This window comes from Carcharodon carcharias, chromosome 4 (genome assembly GCF_017639515.1).
Source record: "Carcharodon carcharias isolate sCarCar2 chromosome 4, sCarCar2.pri, whole genome shotgun sequence".
Lineage (NCBI taxonomy): Eukaryota > Metazoa > Chordata > Chondrichthyes > Lamniformes > Lamnidae > Carcharodon > Carcharodon carcharias.
In genome coordinates this window covers 42,843,042-42,859,419 of record NC_054470.1, presented here as the reverse complement: position 1 = coordinate 42,859,419, position 16,378 = coordinate 42,843,042, and the positions used below count along the sequence as shown (strand labels likewise).

At 42.2% G+C, this 16,378-nt stretch overlaps 1 protein-coding gene across 2 annotated transcripts in view; it reads left to right on the top strand.

Moving 5' to 3' along the window:
• The window catches only part of auh (AU RNA binding protein/enoyl-CoA hydratase), a 361,819-nt gene that overhangs the window by 302,545 nt on the left and 42,896 nt on the right, over positions 1 to 16,378 (top strand). For both annotated transcript variants that reach the window (XM_041185257.1, XM_041185258.1), the window contains exon 7: positions 14,003 to 14,190. In XM_041185257.1, coding sequence (XP_041041191.1) covers positions 14,003 to 14,190 — 188 coding nt within the window. The remainder of the gene's footprint in view (positions 1 to 14,002; positions 14,191 to 16,378) is intronic.

Below are 16,378 nucleotides of genomic sequence, written 5' to 3'. Positions count from 1 at the left end.
TGCCATGAACCAGAATCGAGCACTGTTTTAAAATGATTTTTTTAATTGCTTTAGAAATATATTTAAGAATGATTTCTTGTTAAGGTTTGATTACTATAGCTGAAAATAGGTTTATCACAAAAAAATAAGCATTTTAAATCAGTGTCAATCTACCACCTGTGAGTAACCTGATTTTAAGACACTCAAAATGACTTAAAAATATATATACATAACTATTTTCTAGTTAGATTGGTGTAAGTGGTCAATTCCCTTCAGTTTTTAAAATTCTAAACTTTTTAAGATTAGTGTTCTTACACCCAAAATATCCAGTTAAATTTTTGGAGCCTCCTTCAAAGGAACATAAATAGAGGAACCTTTCAATTATGCTTAATTCATCTTGAGGTTGTGGACAGTTTTGTAGGCAGGGCCTGCTTCTAGCAATACGTTTTTGAAGCCAGCTTGAAAAATTGCAGAAACTCGAGTTTAGCCGAGCGCAATTTGTGCTTAAAATTCCACGATCTTTTGCCCAGGTTACACCAATATCAGAAGAATTGCCCTGAAAGAAACTCCAGGCTGTAACAAATTATGTAATATAATAAATATATTATTTATTGGATGTAGTGCAGCCTTCCAACTTCCCTAGACCTGAGCCTTCCAGAGCTTACTGCTTGGTAAATTGGCCGATAGACTGTTCATACATTGCTCATGCCTATTATTGGAAGGGCGACCACCTGTTCCACTTCTGTCCCTGTTCAATGCATTTTGGCCTTTAAACATCGTGTGATTTAATTAGGACAGCCCTCAAGAGCCACCTGGCATTACATTCATCAATGTGACTGGGCATTTGCTTTCTTTCATTCAATGCTGTAAAAAGTAACACTTCAAAGCATGTTCTATTTATGTCCTTGACAACCTTGTTAAAGCAGGGTCATGTTTGTTCTTTACCTTGATACTGTTTCTCAAATCATAAAATTTCTTGCTGTTATTCTCCCAAACCTTGCAATTAGTTGAACTCAAATAGCCTGAGTAATGGATGTAACAGATTCTTGCCTTCTACCTTTAAAGATTTTTCTTTTGCTCTTCACAATTTAAAAGTTAAATATCTCTGTTTTGAAGAAAATAGTGAATGAAAATGAAGATGGTGATATTGTACTAATTTCTACCTAATTTGAAGCTGGAATAATACTGCACTATGACGTCTCAATCACATTCAAAGTATTGAGAAAATGTAGAGAATACAGGGTACATTTTTGTCTTTACAGCCTGGGCATTATGCATCACTTAGGTGAAGCAGAGAGCAAAATTAAGCAAGAACCATCATACAATGTCAGATTTTACTACGATTCGGCTTGCCTTGCTTTATACAACATAACACTGAAATTTTATTTACCAATATTCTTCAAAAAACATTTTTGTCTGGGAATGTCAGTGTAAGAAAATCTTCCATGTTTGGAAAACTTAGCACACGTGTACATGAAAAGTCGTGCCATCGGCTGACATGCCGCTTTGCTGTTACCATCCCCCCAGTGGGCCGTTTTCCCATTCACATTTGGCAAGTAGCCAATCAAGGGCAGTTAAGGGGCTTTTAATGCTTATTGTCAGAGGCCAGTTGGAATTTTCTAGTCTGCCTCCGGGATGTTGGGGACTAGGCCTGCTTCCTGGAGATGGCCTCCCAGTGGCAGACTTGGGTGAGTGGGACTGTGATCTAAGCAGGCTTTGAAGCCTTTCCCACCTACCTGACCACCTTGTGGAGGGGTTCTTCCAAAATGATAGTCTGACTGATGATTCCATTTTTTATTTCAACAGTTTTAAAGGTTGGAGGGTACTTCGAGATGGAAACCTCTCTCTCTCTCTCTCTCTCTCTCCTCTCTCACCGGAAAAGGCAAGCTGCTGCTTCTACCGAGCTGGAAGGCCTCCTGTTAACCCTCCAACTTTGAGAGCCACCCTCTGGCCATTAATTGGCCAATGTCAGAAAAATCACTCCTTTCTTATTGTACCCTACATAGTGTGGGGTCATGAGCCCCTTTGACCCCATGACCATTTCCCACACAAAAACCCAAATCCTGCATTGAATATCATAATATTGACTCTGGATATGAAATTAAGGTATGTGCTCTAGCTGGATAGCTTCAGGTTTTAAAAAAAAATTGTGCATTGCTGCAGAAACAGCACAGACAGCACAGAAAATGTTGTGGCGCATGGTATGGGGAAGGTAGTGCTCAGTTACAAGATGACTAGGCATAGAAACCACTATCAGGTTATACTGCATGGATTGGAATCTGAGCTGGGATGAAGTCAACCGCAGAGGCCCTGTACAATTTTAGCACGACTTCCTTATTCTTGTTCTCCAATCCCCTTGAAATAAAGGCCAACATACCATTTGTCTTCCTTATTGCTTGCTGTACCCATAAGCTAACTTTGTGTTCCTTGAATAAGTGCGCCCATACCCCCCGAACATCAATTTTCACAAGTTTAATGCCTTTTAAAAAAATTCTGCTTTTCTATTCTTATTACCAAAGTAAATGACCTCACATTTCTCCGCATTACACTCCATCTGCCACCTTGTTGCCCACACACCTAAACTAGCTATATCTCTTTGCAGTCTCTTTTTGTCCTCCTTACAGCTTACATTTCCACCCAGCTTTGTATTGTCAGTAAACTTATTATTATTCCTGGGCTGCTTGTTAATTCATTAATATAGATTGTAAATAGCTGAGGCCCCAGTACTGATCTTTGTGGCACTACATGAGGCACAGCATGCCACTTGAAAATCTCATGTTTATCCATACTCTCTGCTTCCTTTCCACCAACCAATCCTCTGTCTATGCTAATGAATTACCCCCAACTCCATGAGACCTTATCGTGCATATTAACCTTTTGTTTAGCATCTCATCGAATGCCTTTTGGAAACCCCCATTATACTACATCTTCCGGATCCCTTTTATCTATTCTACTAGATACATCCTCAAAAAAACTAATAACTTGGTCAAACAGAATTTCCCTTTCAAAAATCCATGTTGACTTGGTCTGATCATAATGAGCCAAATCTTCCAATCTCCGGATTGTCAGAGACTGTACGTGTGACTGAAAATGCGCGTCGGTACCCTGAGAAAGTCCTGTTGGATAAAACCTACCTGGGAATTGCTCAGAAGTTTAAACTTCCATTGGGTAATTCCCCTGCTCCCCAGGACCCTCTGCAAAAGTCTCTGACTCTGAATTACCACTGTACTTACCTGGATAATTACCCAGGAAATATTAGATTAAAATCTAGTCTAACACTTGGGCAACTACACAACTGATCTACTGACTACTCGCCGACCACCCAACTTTTCCTTGACTCCCTGACTACATCCTTGACTTGACCCCCAACTCTCTCCCCAACCACCCTACTTATTCACCGACCAGATAACCACCCCGTGACCAGCCAACTGCCTCCCCAACCCGACCCAACTACCATCCAACTAGTTCCTGACCCGACCTGTTTATACCCCAACTGCCTGACTACCCCCTCAGCCTGACTTTACAAACCCCTTGACCCCACCGACTACACCCCGACCCAACACTACCCCAACCACCTGACCACCCCCAACCCCACTTGACTACCCCCTAACCACCCAACTACCCCCTGACCATCTGACTAATCCCAAACCAGCCGAAACCCCCCCCAATTTTACCTGGCTAATGCCCCTGACCCTACCTGACCACGTCCTCAACCCAACACGATGACCCACTGACCCACCTACCTTACCCACCTAATTATCCCACCCACACCCACCTACCCACCCTACCCAATTATCCATTCACCCACCTACTGCCTCACCCACCTAATCATCCCACCCACTCACCAACCACACTCACCTACCCACCCTCCCCATCTCACTTATCTCACCTCACCCACACTACTCACCTCACCCACACTACCCACCTATACACCTTACCCACCTTACCCATCTATACACCCTATCACCTACCCACTCACGCCCTCACTCATCTGTTCACTAACATTCAAAGAGTGGAGCTTTAAACTTACCATATGGCACTTAAAAAGTCTAATCCCTCCCGGACTGTACTCCTCTCTGACCTCAAGGGACACTGCACTGCGCATTTCTGTGATAGTTGGGATCAGAAGATTCCAGAAGAAAAGTACAGCAGCATCGAGTCGGGGCATCTTCGAGCACGGTGGCAATCTGTTCATCATTGTCACTGCTCAGAAGATTGGACCATTATGATTTTCTAAATGCATTGTGAAGACTGCCTTAATAAGAGATTCCAGCATTCTTTTGGCAGTCTGACTAACTGGCCTGTAGCTTTCTGTTTTATCTCACCTCCTTTCTTGAATAACGGTGTTACATTTGCTAACTTTCAATCTGCAGGGATGGTTCTAAAATCTGGGGAATTTTGGAAAATCATAACTAGCACATCCACTAAAACTGCAGCTACCTCTTTTAGAACCCTAGGATGTAGGCCATCAAGTACTGTGGATTTGCCTGATTTTAGTCCCTTCAGTTTCTCCAGCATATTTTCTCTGCTGAAATTAATTACCTTAAGTTCTGTACTCTTTTTAGTCTCCTGGTTAGCCTGTATTTCTAGAATGTAATTTCTGTCTTCTACTATGAAGACAGACAAAATATTTGTTCCAATGTCCCTGCCATTTCCTCATGCCCCATGGTAATTTCTCCTGTCTCTGCCTGTCAAGAAGAAATAATAATTCTCATAATTTTGTTGGAATTTATTGTAAAATAGAGTAATAGTGAGATGTGTCTGTGTGTGTGAGATTTAATTGAATTAGAGGCAGCTAGTCTGGGTGCTTTGATATAAGAGAGGTTAGGTTTGAAATGTTAATTAGATAAACATGGGAAAGTTTAGAAACATAGGTGTCAAGGGAGCATTTGCATTTTGAAATAGACCAGACTAGGTTGCTTTCAAAGGAGAGGTGAAGTATGTCACCTAGCCCAGGTAAAGTTTAGCAAAGGTGGGCGAAATTTTCTGAGCCTGCTGGTGGCGGGCATGGTATGTGTGGAAAATATGGTGCCACCTGCTTCACGACGCGTGAAAGCAATCATGATCGTCACTCAGCCCACCTATGGTGGGCTGCGTTCCCCCCATTGGTCGACAGGGAGCTAATTAATGTATCAGCATATAATTAAAAGGCCATCCCACCAGGTTCTTGGAACCCCGCCATACTGTCTGTCCATGTCAGAGAGAGAGCGCGCTGACGTGTTTCACAATAGCACGCAGGTGATGTGCACATGGCGGCCTTCACGTTGGGAGAACTGAGGTGATTGAGCAACAACATTCTTTACAGCTTGCGACTGTTGTCTGTAGGAGAGGGGGTCAAGTGCTGCTGTGGCGCAGCATCCTGTGCACAGGTAATCGAGGTGGGGGTCAGGGTGAGCTAGGGAAGTGGCCACGCATTAGGGACACCTGTATAACCTGACAATGCCTCTGCAACTGAGACAGAGCAGGCGCAGCCACAGTGATATGGTTGGGGTCAGGCTCCTAGCCTGCCCACCCATGCAAGCAACATCACAAAGGGCCACCAAGTGCTCGATACCTTATCCCCTCCACCACCCCCTCCACCCGCCACCACTTTATTGGACCGCAGAGCAGTTGGACTGCACACGTTGTACAATCTCCTCGAAATTGCCTTTTGAACAAATCAGCATTTACCATCGGTTGTGCTATAACACTGCCTTTAAGGGACCAACATTTACTTTGGCTACTCTCCTCCTTTTCATCTGCTTGTAAAAATTCTTAGAATCAGTTTTTATATCCTCAGCTAGTTTACTTGCATTCTATTTTTACTCTTGTCATCAACTTTTTGATGGCCCTTTGCTGGTATCTAAAACATGCCCTCTCCTCAGGCTTACTACATTTCTTTGCCAAACTTTAGGCCTCTTTTTCTAATCCAATACTCTGTTTAACCTTCTTCACAAGCCATTGATGGACCTTTCTCACTGAGTTTTTGTTTCTCAATGGAATATTTGAACTTGCTTCTTTAAACAGTTCCTACCAAATTCTGCAGAATATTACGCTTGGGATACGGGCGCATGCCTGACAAGCCTGAGCGTAAAATGACACGCGATGACATCAGGCGTGCATCCCAATGTCATCCCGTACTTGCATGATATTTTGTTCAGCGGGTGTACGCCGGAGTCAGCTTAGTTTATTTACTATTATGACACAGCCAATGGTGAATGCTGAGTTGTTCAAATCCCAGAGGCAAACTTGAAACAACTGTCATAGCCAATTTTTGCAATTTGTATGTTTCGAGATGCAAACTTTAAATTCAGGACCACCGAGTCTCAAGAAGTTTTTAGAAAAGATTGTATGCACATACATATGTCTACAAATTACTACGATAATAACTTGTAAAAAATATCCCCTAGTTAATCTGGCTCTCAGTTACTACTCCATTAAGGCAACAGTAAAACGCATAGATTTAAACAGACCCCTGGTAAAGTACACTCTGGACAGTCGCATTCAAAATTAGTTTCTTTCAGCTCTGGGTCCTTGCAGACAGCCGCTTGAGGCTTACAGGCGGGAAGCTTTAGATCTTAGAATCCCTCTTCTCTTACCAACAGCCTTCTCTTCCTTTATACATATTTTCCTCTTTGAATGCAAATTCCTCATTTTATCACTAGATTTTTTGAACTTTACCTCTTCTAACAACAAAACCCCTTTCATAGCACCAATTTTATTAGTAAACTTTGGAAAAAATAAACACATGGTTTGGCTTCTTCTGGCTAGATGTAATATTTCACCCATTCTTTTAAATGGTTTATTTAAAAATGCAAATTGCCCCCTTTTCACTTCACCTTGTACTTTCCTATGTTTACCTAATTACCATTTCAACCCTACTTCTCTTCTATACATCAGAGCCCCTAGACCAGCAGGCTTTAATCTAATTAAGACACCCACACATATACGTAGATATCACTAGAATTCTATTTTAAAAGAATTTCCAATTATATTATAGACATTATTATATCTTCCTGACATTACTAAATCAACGTTAGTCAGCTCTCGCCTCATAGCTATGCAGTTGAGTTTGTTTAAGATTCTTGTTTGTGATTTGAGTATGCTGCTATCAGACTTGCTGTAGAAGTCAATTATGATCACCTTTTTCCCAGCGTTTTGTTTTTACCATGAGAGTACTAATTAAATCTGGCTCATTGCACAATACTAGACTTAAAATAGCTTAATCCCGAGTTGATATTACAACATACTGCTCCTGGAAATTATCACAAAAACAATCTACAAACTCGTCTTCCAGACCACCTTTGTCAATTTGATGGTCCACTCTATATGAAGATTAAGGTCATCCATAATTATGACATTGCCTTTGTTACAAGCTCCAATTATTTATTACTTAATGCTCTGTCCAATGGTGCAACTACTGTTAGGGGCCTATAAACTATTCCCACCAGTGTTTTCTGACCCTTATTATTCCTGATCTCCAACCATGCTGATTCTACTTCCTGATTTTCTGAGTCAAGACCCTTCCTCACTACTGTTCCGATGTCATTACTATCAGGGCTTCTCCTCCTCCTTTTCCAATTTGCCTGTCTTTTTGAAATATTGTGCAGCCTGGAATATTTATTTCCCAACCTTTATCATTCTGTAACCATGTCTTTGTAATGGAATTAGATCTAAACCATTTATCTCTATTTGTGCAACTAGTTCAGCTGTCTTATTATGAATCTTTCATGCATTTAGATAAAAAGCCTTTAATTTTATTTTTACTACAATCATTTGCATGGACTTTATTCACTAATGTACCATTACCATTAAACTCTCTGTCCCCTCCCATCCCACTCTGCTTGTCTTTACCCAAATCGCTACACTTCTGTTTCCTTGACTTTTCTTTTTTGATTTCTAACTTTCCCTTCAGCTGAACCCTCCCCTGCCCCAACCATTTAGTTTAATGCCCCATGCATGGACTAGTTATACGATTTGCCAGGAAATGGATACCATTCCAGTTTAAGTGGGGCCCATATCAACAGAATAGCTCTCTCTTTCTTGAGTACTGGTGTCAGTGCCCATGAAATTGAAACCCCTTCTTCCCACACCACTCTTTGAGCCATGTGTCTAATTCTAAAATCTGCTTGACTCCATGTCAATTGGCATGTGGCTCAAGTAACAGTTACAGATTATTAGCTTTGAGGTTCTGTGTTTTAATTTGGACCCTAACAACTCAAACTCTCTCAGCAGAACATCATTCCTAATTCTACTTATGTCATTGGTTCCTGTGTCGACCATGACAACTAGATCCTGTCCCTCCAAGTTCCAGCCACAAGGAGATGTCCTTCACCCTAGCACCAGCAGACAACCTTCTGAACTCCCAGTTGCTGCTGAAGGGAACAGCATCTATCTCCCTGACTACTCTGTCCCCTCTCGCTACCACATTCCTTTTCACTCCCCCCACTTCAATGGCATCTTGCACCATGGTGCTATGATCAGTTTGCTTATTCACCAGTCCTTGTTTTCATCAACACAAGTAGCACGTTCCTCATACTTGTTGGTCAAAGTAAAGTGCTGAAGCTCCTCCATCACCATATTCTGGATCCCTATACCCGCCTAACTCGCAGTGACACCCTCCTGCCCTAACCACTGACCAACTTCAAAGTTCTACTTAACCTAAGGGGTCTGACTGCCTTCCAGAACAAAGTGTTCAGTTGCCTCTTCTCCTCCCTGATGCCCCACAATGTCTGCAGTTTGGAATCCATTTTAACAACTCTGAGCCGAAGTTGCTCAAGCTGCAGACACTTCTCACTAACATGGTTACTCGAGATAACAATGCTCTCCACAAACTCCCACATGCTGTAATCATAGCACACCACCAGCCCTGCCGTGTCTGTCTAACCTTATTTATTTATTTGATTACTTAACTAAATTTTAACCAGTTAGTTAATGTAATAGGAAGTTACAGTGTCCTAACTTGGAAACAAAAGTTTGGAAACACTTGGAAACATAACATTCACTGGCTACTGGAGAATAACAGAAGAATAAAAAGCAGCACCTCCTTCCCCCTCTGCACCAAATTCCTGACTTAGAACTCACTTCAAGAAGCTCTCTGCTATGGCAAATTCTGTTGACTTATAGAGAGATCTCATGGGTGGGATCATCCCAGATTTGCACAAAGTGCAGTAGCAGGCAGGAAAAAAGTTGTTTTACCCACTGGCCACAATGACAGGTTTTTGCGCCATATTATCCCATTCCTGCCTCATTAATTATGCAGCCGCAGGAAACATGCTGTTTCATTGGCGGGCTGCCTCTAATTTTCCCACCAGCAGTTATCTCGTTTCCTCACGCAGGGCACCACATTTAAATTGCAGCCACGCACACACTTCTCAATGCTTGCAGGCCAGGACTGCTTTTGTGAAGACATGGACCCAAAAGCCAAGAAGAGTGTGGCCCCAATTCAGCGACACATTCTTGGGATGCCTTCTGGAAGCCATGGAAACTCGCTGCGATGTCCTCTATCCCTGTTCTGGCTACAGGAGGCCCATCAGTCTCATCACTCCAGCTTGGGAGGCAGTGGCAGAGGTGGTCAGTGCCAAAGCTGCACACAAGATGTTGGCCATCCAGTGCAGAAAATGGATAAATTATCGCATCTGTAAGGGTAAGGCAACCATCTTATCAATCTAAACTCTCACTCACAAGACCATCATGCATTCACTGGTGTCTCACTCACTGCCAGCTCAAGGGACATTACCACTCACTCTCTCTCACACACACACCCTCACATCTTCATTTGGCCTCATCTCCTCTGGAGACTGCCTCCTCAGCCCTCAACATCTTGACACCACTTGTACAATCAACATATGCCCCCACACACACACACTGGGATACCCTTCTTCCCCAGTACAACCCTCGCCCTGCAGCTTCTTCCCTTGCCTGAGGCCACTTCTCTTCCTTCCCCAAGCAAACCCTAGTCCTGCAGCCATTGAAAAGCCACCTCTGCATCACAGCTGGTCTTGAAGGTAGAGACCTGCCCATGAGCCCCCCTAAAAGTGATGTGGCGCTGCCTGTAAAGCCTGGTGCTGGTGACTGTGAGTGCTGCCTGAAGGAAAGTAGGCAAACAAACCTCAAAGTCGCGAGCGAAGTGCAGCTCACCAGGGCATGTCACTTATGTACAGTTGTAAAACATTGGGCATGCAATCATGCCGACTTGCCCAGATGATCCATCGTTGGGGGATTGTTGCGAGCTTGGCTTATAATGAGTTGCTAAAGAAATTAGGGACAGAATTTTTAGGTTAGCGTGCGGGCGTGCGTCTGACTCGATCGGACACGAAATTGTGAGATATTTCGGTCAGCAGGCACACGCGAGTGTTGGAAGTACACCCGCCAGGAATTAAGAAAACAATTAATGTTGTTAAAGTTCCAATTGTCATCAATTTTTCGTGGTGCATCCAACCTTACGGTTGGCGGATGGGTGAATCTGCCAGATGGACTTTGCATTTTTCATGAAACCTCATCGAAGGGCGGGAAAAGGTTTCCATTATTAAATTAAAAAAATTAAAATGTATGGATAGAATTTTCATAATGTATATGTTCAGGTGGCTGATTGTGATGCGTGGACATTTTTTCCTGGTCTGTAAAAACTTAATCAATTGGTTTCAAAGTTTGCAGCTCCCTGAGGCAGCTCTCTGCCTTCAGGGAACTTTCATTCAACACTCGCCTGCACCCACACTTATGTCAGTACCCTCCTTCCTCACGCCCCCCACCCCAGCAGCGCTGAGCATTTCAGAGCATGTTTCACACTAGCTGACCATTAATTAGCCAGCCAGCATGAAATTGCGGTCGGGGGCTGATCGCGGGCGGCAGTCTGTTCCCCGGCTGCTCCCAGGCCCGCCGATCGTACCCACACGCTGACCTAAAAATCTTGCCCTAGATTCCGAACATCTGGCAGCGGGAAATGCAGCCCGCAACTGACAGGCGGAGTGAACGATTGCAAACTGATTTCACAATCTTTTTGCCATATTGTCCCCCCGGCTCCATCAGCCATGAAGCCCAACACCAACGGGGCTGGAAAATTCCGACCTATGATTCACCCAAATTACAACTGCTAAATCAACTGCTAACTCAGCTTCCTGGTACACTGATTAACCCTTATTCAGGCTACCACCTTTAGTTGCCTGCTAGAAAGCTGCCACTGCTGGGCACTTTCTGTTCTTTCTTGCAGTTGCTTTTGCAGTTTTAGAGTTCTAAATCAGATTCTGTTCATCTAAATTACGGTTTTTGAAATGCCTACCAGAGAGATCCCACTCAGTGCTTCACCACTCTTGGTTGTTTATAGGTCTTTGCCAATTTTAGTAACAAGACTCTTCCTGTTTTCTGGAAAGGAGGATTGCAGACTCTAATTTGTTGTATTCTTGGGGGTTCGATCATGTGATGTTTGCCAACAGATTATGTTATTGCACTGAGCAACATGCCTGTTAGTGGCAGGCCTGGCCTGTCCATGGTTCTGGGATTATTGTATGGGTTCATAAACCTTTCACAAAATGAAAAACAGATGGAAATTTTTAGTCTTAACCCTCTAACAGGATCTTAGATTGAACTGAGGAGGAAAAAAATACACATCAATGGAATGAGACGTCCTGTGTATACAGTACAGACCTCTAATCAGCAGCAGCTTCACCTGAAATTCCATAGCGAATACTGAGTCAACAGTTTATGTTACATTCACATGTGGGTCTAAAGCTTTTTTAAAGAATCTTTCGATATAGTGAAGTAAACCTTGAGCTCTGGTTTCTTAACTTCTCAACACTCAGATAGACAATTGCAAGGGGTTTGGAGTACAAGAGTAAGGAGATCTTGCTGCAATTCTACATGACTGGTGAGACCACACCTGGAATGTTGCATACTACTTTGGTTTCTGTACCCAAGAAAGGATGCCTTAGGAGGGATGCAACAAAGGTTCCCTAGATTGATTCCTGGGATGAGAGGGTTGTCCTTTGAAGACAGATTAAGCACAATGCGCCTATATGCTATAGATTTTAGAAGAATGAGAGATCATCTCATTAAAATAAATAGGGCAGAATTTTACTTTCGTCAGGCAGACATGCGGCCAACACGATTGGGTGCAAAATCACGCACAATGATGTTGGGCGATTGTCCCAATGTCATTGCGCACTCTTGTGATCTTTCAGTCAATGGGCGTGCGCGAGAGTCGGCAGTGCGCCCGCCCACAACTAAGAGGCCTATTAAGGCCCTTAAGCAGGCAATTAATTTGTATTTTTCGCTTAACGCTCAACTGTTCAGTCGATAGGCGGGCGAATAGGCCAGGTGGCCTTTGCATTTTTTACAGGTGGGATGAGATTTCCAATGGCAAATAAAAAAAGTGGAAAAGTTTTTTCAACTTCATTTCAAACATGTCCCTCTTCATGTGACTGAGTTTATATCACCTTTTAAATCTTTATTTTTGTCTCTTCAATTCTTCAGCTCCCTGAGACAGCTCTGTGCCCTCAGGGAGCTTTCAGCGCGCACTCCCACGTGCATGCGCAAACTTCTGTGCTCAACCTCCTGCCCCCACCCCGGCAGCGCTGAATGTTGCGCGTTTCACACTGGATGATCTTTAATTGGCCAGCCAGCGTGAATTTGTGCTTGGGGACCGATTGCAGGTGGCGGACCTTTCCCGGCCACTCCCGGGCCCACCCGCCCGACGAAAGTAAAATCCTGCCCATAAGATTTTGACAGGACTTGAGGAAAGATGCTGAGACGCTATTCGCCCTAGCTGGGAAGTATAGAACTGGGTTTTGAACACTATGGGAATCATGGGATATGGAGATCCGGTGGGAAAGTGAAGTTTTAGTCGAAGATCAGCTATGATCTTAGTGAATGGTGCAGCTGGCTCGAGAGCTGTAGGCCCACTCTTGCTCTTCAGGAAACATGAGTAGGCCATTTGGCTCCTCAAGCCCGTTCTGATATTCAGTGAGATTGTATAGAGTCTGTGATATATCTGTGCTCCTATGTCTTTTGATCTTATATTCAATACAGTCACAAGTACCAGCAAACAATCTAGGAACTGTTCAGTCCCATGACTGAGTGTGGAAATGCATCTTTTGCTGCAGGTCAGAAGGAACCAATCAAAATATACACATGCTGTCATTGTCAAGCTATTCTAACCAATCATAATGCACCAACGGAAACATTATTGTTGAGGAATGTGCAGGGAGAATTTGTTTTTTTTTTGTCTTGTTGAGTAGTTCTTAAAAATTTCAGCCAATTGCTGGAAAATAGGAAAGCAATATAGGTTAGAGATCATTCAAATCATCACTCTGGCACTTAATGCGGTCTGTCTCTGCAAAGCCACTTTGGTGATATCAATGAAAAGGATCAACACAGCACGTTCTTGAGAAGCTCCATACTAAAACTAAGTTTGATTTAAAACTGACCTAAGAGACAATTCAGTGCCACTTGATCCAGGAGAGCATGCATGGTTTCTGATATATGTATTATTTTCTTCCATAAAAAGAGGTCTACTTTAAACAAAAAGGCCTTGCCTGGAGACTTTTCTTCTCCTTAAAAGAAAATGTGATTACATATTATATAACACAAGTTAGTACATAACTTTAAGATAAAAGCAAAATACTGCGGGTGCTGGAAACCTAGAACAAAAACAAAAATACCTGGAAAAACTCAGCAGGTCTGACAGCATCTGCAGAGAGGGATACAGTTGACGTTTCATAATGAAGGGTCATACGGATTCGAAATGTCAACTGTATCCCTCTCTGCAGATGCTGTCAGACCTGCTGAGTTTTTCCAGGTATTTTTGTTTTTGTGTTAGTACATAACTCTGAAGTTTGAAATAAAATATTTCATTATGATATTTTTTGCCTTGTTTATTTAAGTATATTTTCTTTGCAGGCTTTTTAGGTTGCAACATGGGATATGTTGTTCACCTTCTGAGAGAGTGGGACTGGCAGTATCTTCCCAAATCTTTGAGCATTGTTGAGAGGTAGAAATTTGGTTCATGACAGAAGTTTATTGAAACAGTTTTGTCCTATTTTCAAAACAGGTGGCACGCAGCGTCTCCCTCGTATTATAGGAGTATCACTAGCAAAGGAACTTATCTTTTCTGGACGAGTGCTTGATGGCACTGAAGCAAAAGCAATTGGTCTGGCTAGTCATGTTGTGGAACAGAATGAAGCAGGAGATGCAGCGTATCACAGGGGATTATCACTCGCCAAAGAATTCATACCTCAGGTACATCGATCTTTTAACATTTGGTTTCAGGAATTAATTTTTGTAAGATTTTTCAGTTTTGTACATTTTATAAATGTATTAATACCAGTTAAAAAAATTATAATTCTTATTAAAATTGTGACCTGAACAACACTTTTGTGTTTGTACATGCTGTACCATGATTCACGGAACATGGCTAACCTACACATGATAGGTCATTGGCTCAGCCCAATTTAAGTAGCTCATAATGATAATGCCTCATCACTGAGTCAGAAGATCATGGGTTCAAGCAGTATTTCAAGATTTAAGCATATAATCTAGGCTGACATTTTAGTGTAGTGCTGAGGGAGAACTCTTTTGTTGAAAGGGTTGTCCTTCAAATGAGATGTTACAAGATGCCTGTTCAGATGAATGCATAATATTCCCTTGACCCCTCAAGCAAAACAGACTAGTTATTTACCAATTGCTTGTTATGGGACTTGTGTATAAAATGGTTGCAACATTTGCCTACAAATTAACAGTGACTACACTTCAAAAATAATTAATTGGCCTTGGAACATCCTGTCCTTGTAGGGTGCTAAATAGATACAAAACCCTTGATATTCCATGACCACTCCCCTCATGTCCCCATAACAGGTGGGAGAGGTTCAAAAAGTTAAATACATAGAATGTGACCCACATCGTAAATGTGCCTGCCACTTTTTTTAACAGCAACAAGTATTAAGGCATCCAAGTGTTCCACTTGGAGAGGTGGGGTATTTGCATAGCAATTACAACACAGAAACTGGCAATTTGGGTCAACAATCCATGCCTTGTTTATGCTCTACATGGGAGACACCTCGAACTCCCTAGATAAGCATCTTTTCTGGTTGTCTCTGCTGCTCCTTCTGGTGGCAAGTTCCACATTCTAACTGCAGCTAGAGTAAAAGGTTTCTCCTAATTCCTATTGGATTTATTGGTGACTATCTTATATTTATGGTTCCCAGCTCTGAACTTGCATACAAGTGGAAACATCTTCTTTACCACTGCTATATCACACCTTTTCATCACCTGAAGACCCCATCAGACAATCCCTCTATCTTCTCTTTTCTAGAGTTGTCAAGATTGGCACTCCAGTACAGTACTAATGCTGCACTATTGGAGATGCCATCTTCTGGATGAGATGTTAAATTGAGGCCCCATCTGCCTACTTTGGTGGATATAACAGATCCTGTGGCATTATTTTGAAGAAAAACAGGGAAGTTATCTCTGGTGTCTTGGCCAATGTTTATCCTTCAATCAACATCACAAAAGCATATTTCCTGGTCATTATCACATTGCTGTTTGTGGGAGTTTGCTGTGTGCAAATTGGCTGTGGTGTTTCCTACTCAACAGTAGTGACCACACTTCAAAAGTACTTCCTTGGTTATAAAGCATTTTGAGATGTCTGGTGGTCATGAAGAGCACTGTATAAATGCAAGGCCTTCTTTTTAGAGAAAAGAGCCACAACCTGTTCAGTCTTTCTTGATAGATGTAATCTCTCAGTTTTGCCATCACGGCATTATTCTATTAAATCTTTCATGCACCTTCTCCAGTGTCTCCATATCCTTTTATATTATGGTGAGCAGAACTGTTCATAGTACTCTAAGTGTGGTCTAACCAAGGTTCTGTACAAATTTAATATAACTCCCTCCTTTTCAAATCTGTCCTGCTAGAAATGAATCCATTGCTTTGTTTGCTTTTTTATGGTGTGCTGTAGTATATAATGAACTTTCAGACAATACTTTAAAATTTTGAAGACAAACAGTCTATTAAAATGGCCAGTGACAATCATGTAACCGTTAGCATTCTGAGCCAGACAGTCCTGAGTCTCAAGCAAATACCTAATTAAATATTGACATTCGCAACTATCTGGAAAACTCACACAACCCTTTGTTTGAGATGGACCATCAACAAAAAGAACTATGGCATTCTAACTGACTCATCTTTCTGTTTCACAATGGACAAACAAAACATCAGAACTCAATGTGTGTTAGATGAATGTGAAATGAAGCCGATCGACCTTTCATTGTATTAGGACTTTGGACTTGTACAAGTACATGATGGGCACAGCTATGTTTTCTGTCTGCCTTTAAAAACAGCAAAAGCTGCTTGCAGGGTTAAAGTTCCATCCAAATCCATCAGAAGTCATTGAACGAGCTGCAAGTCAAATATGCAGCCAAGTTAATAA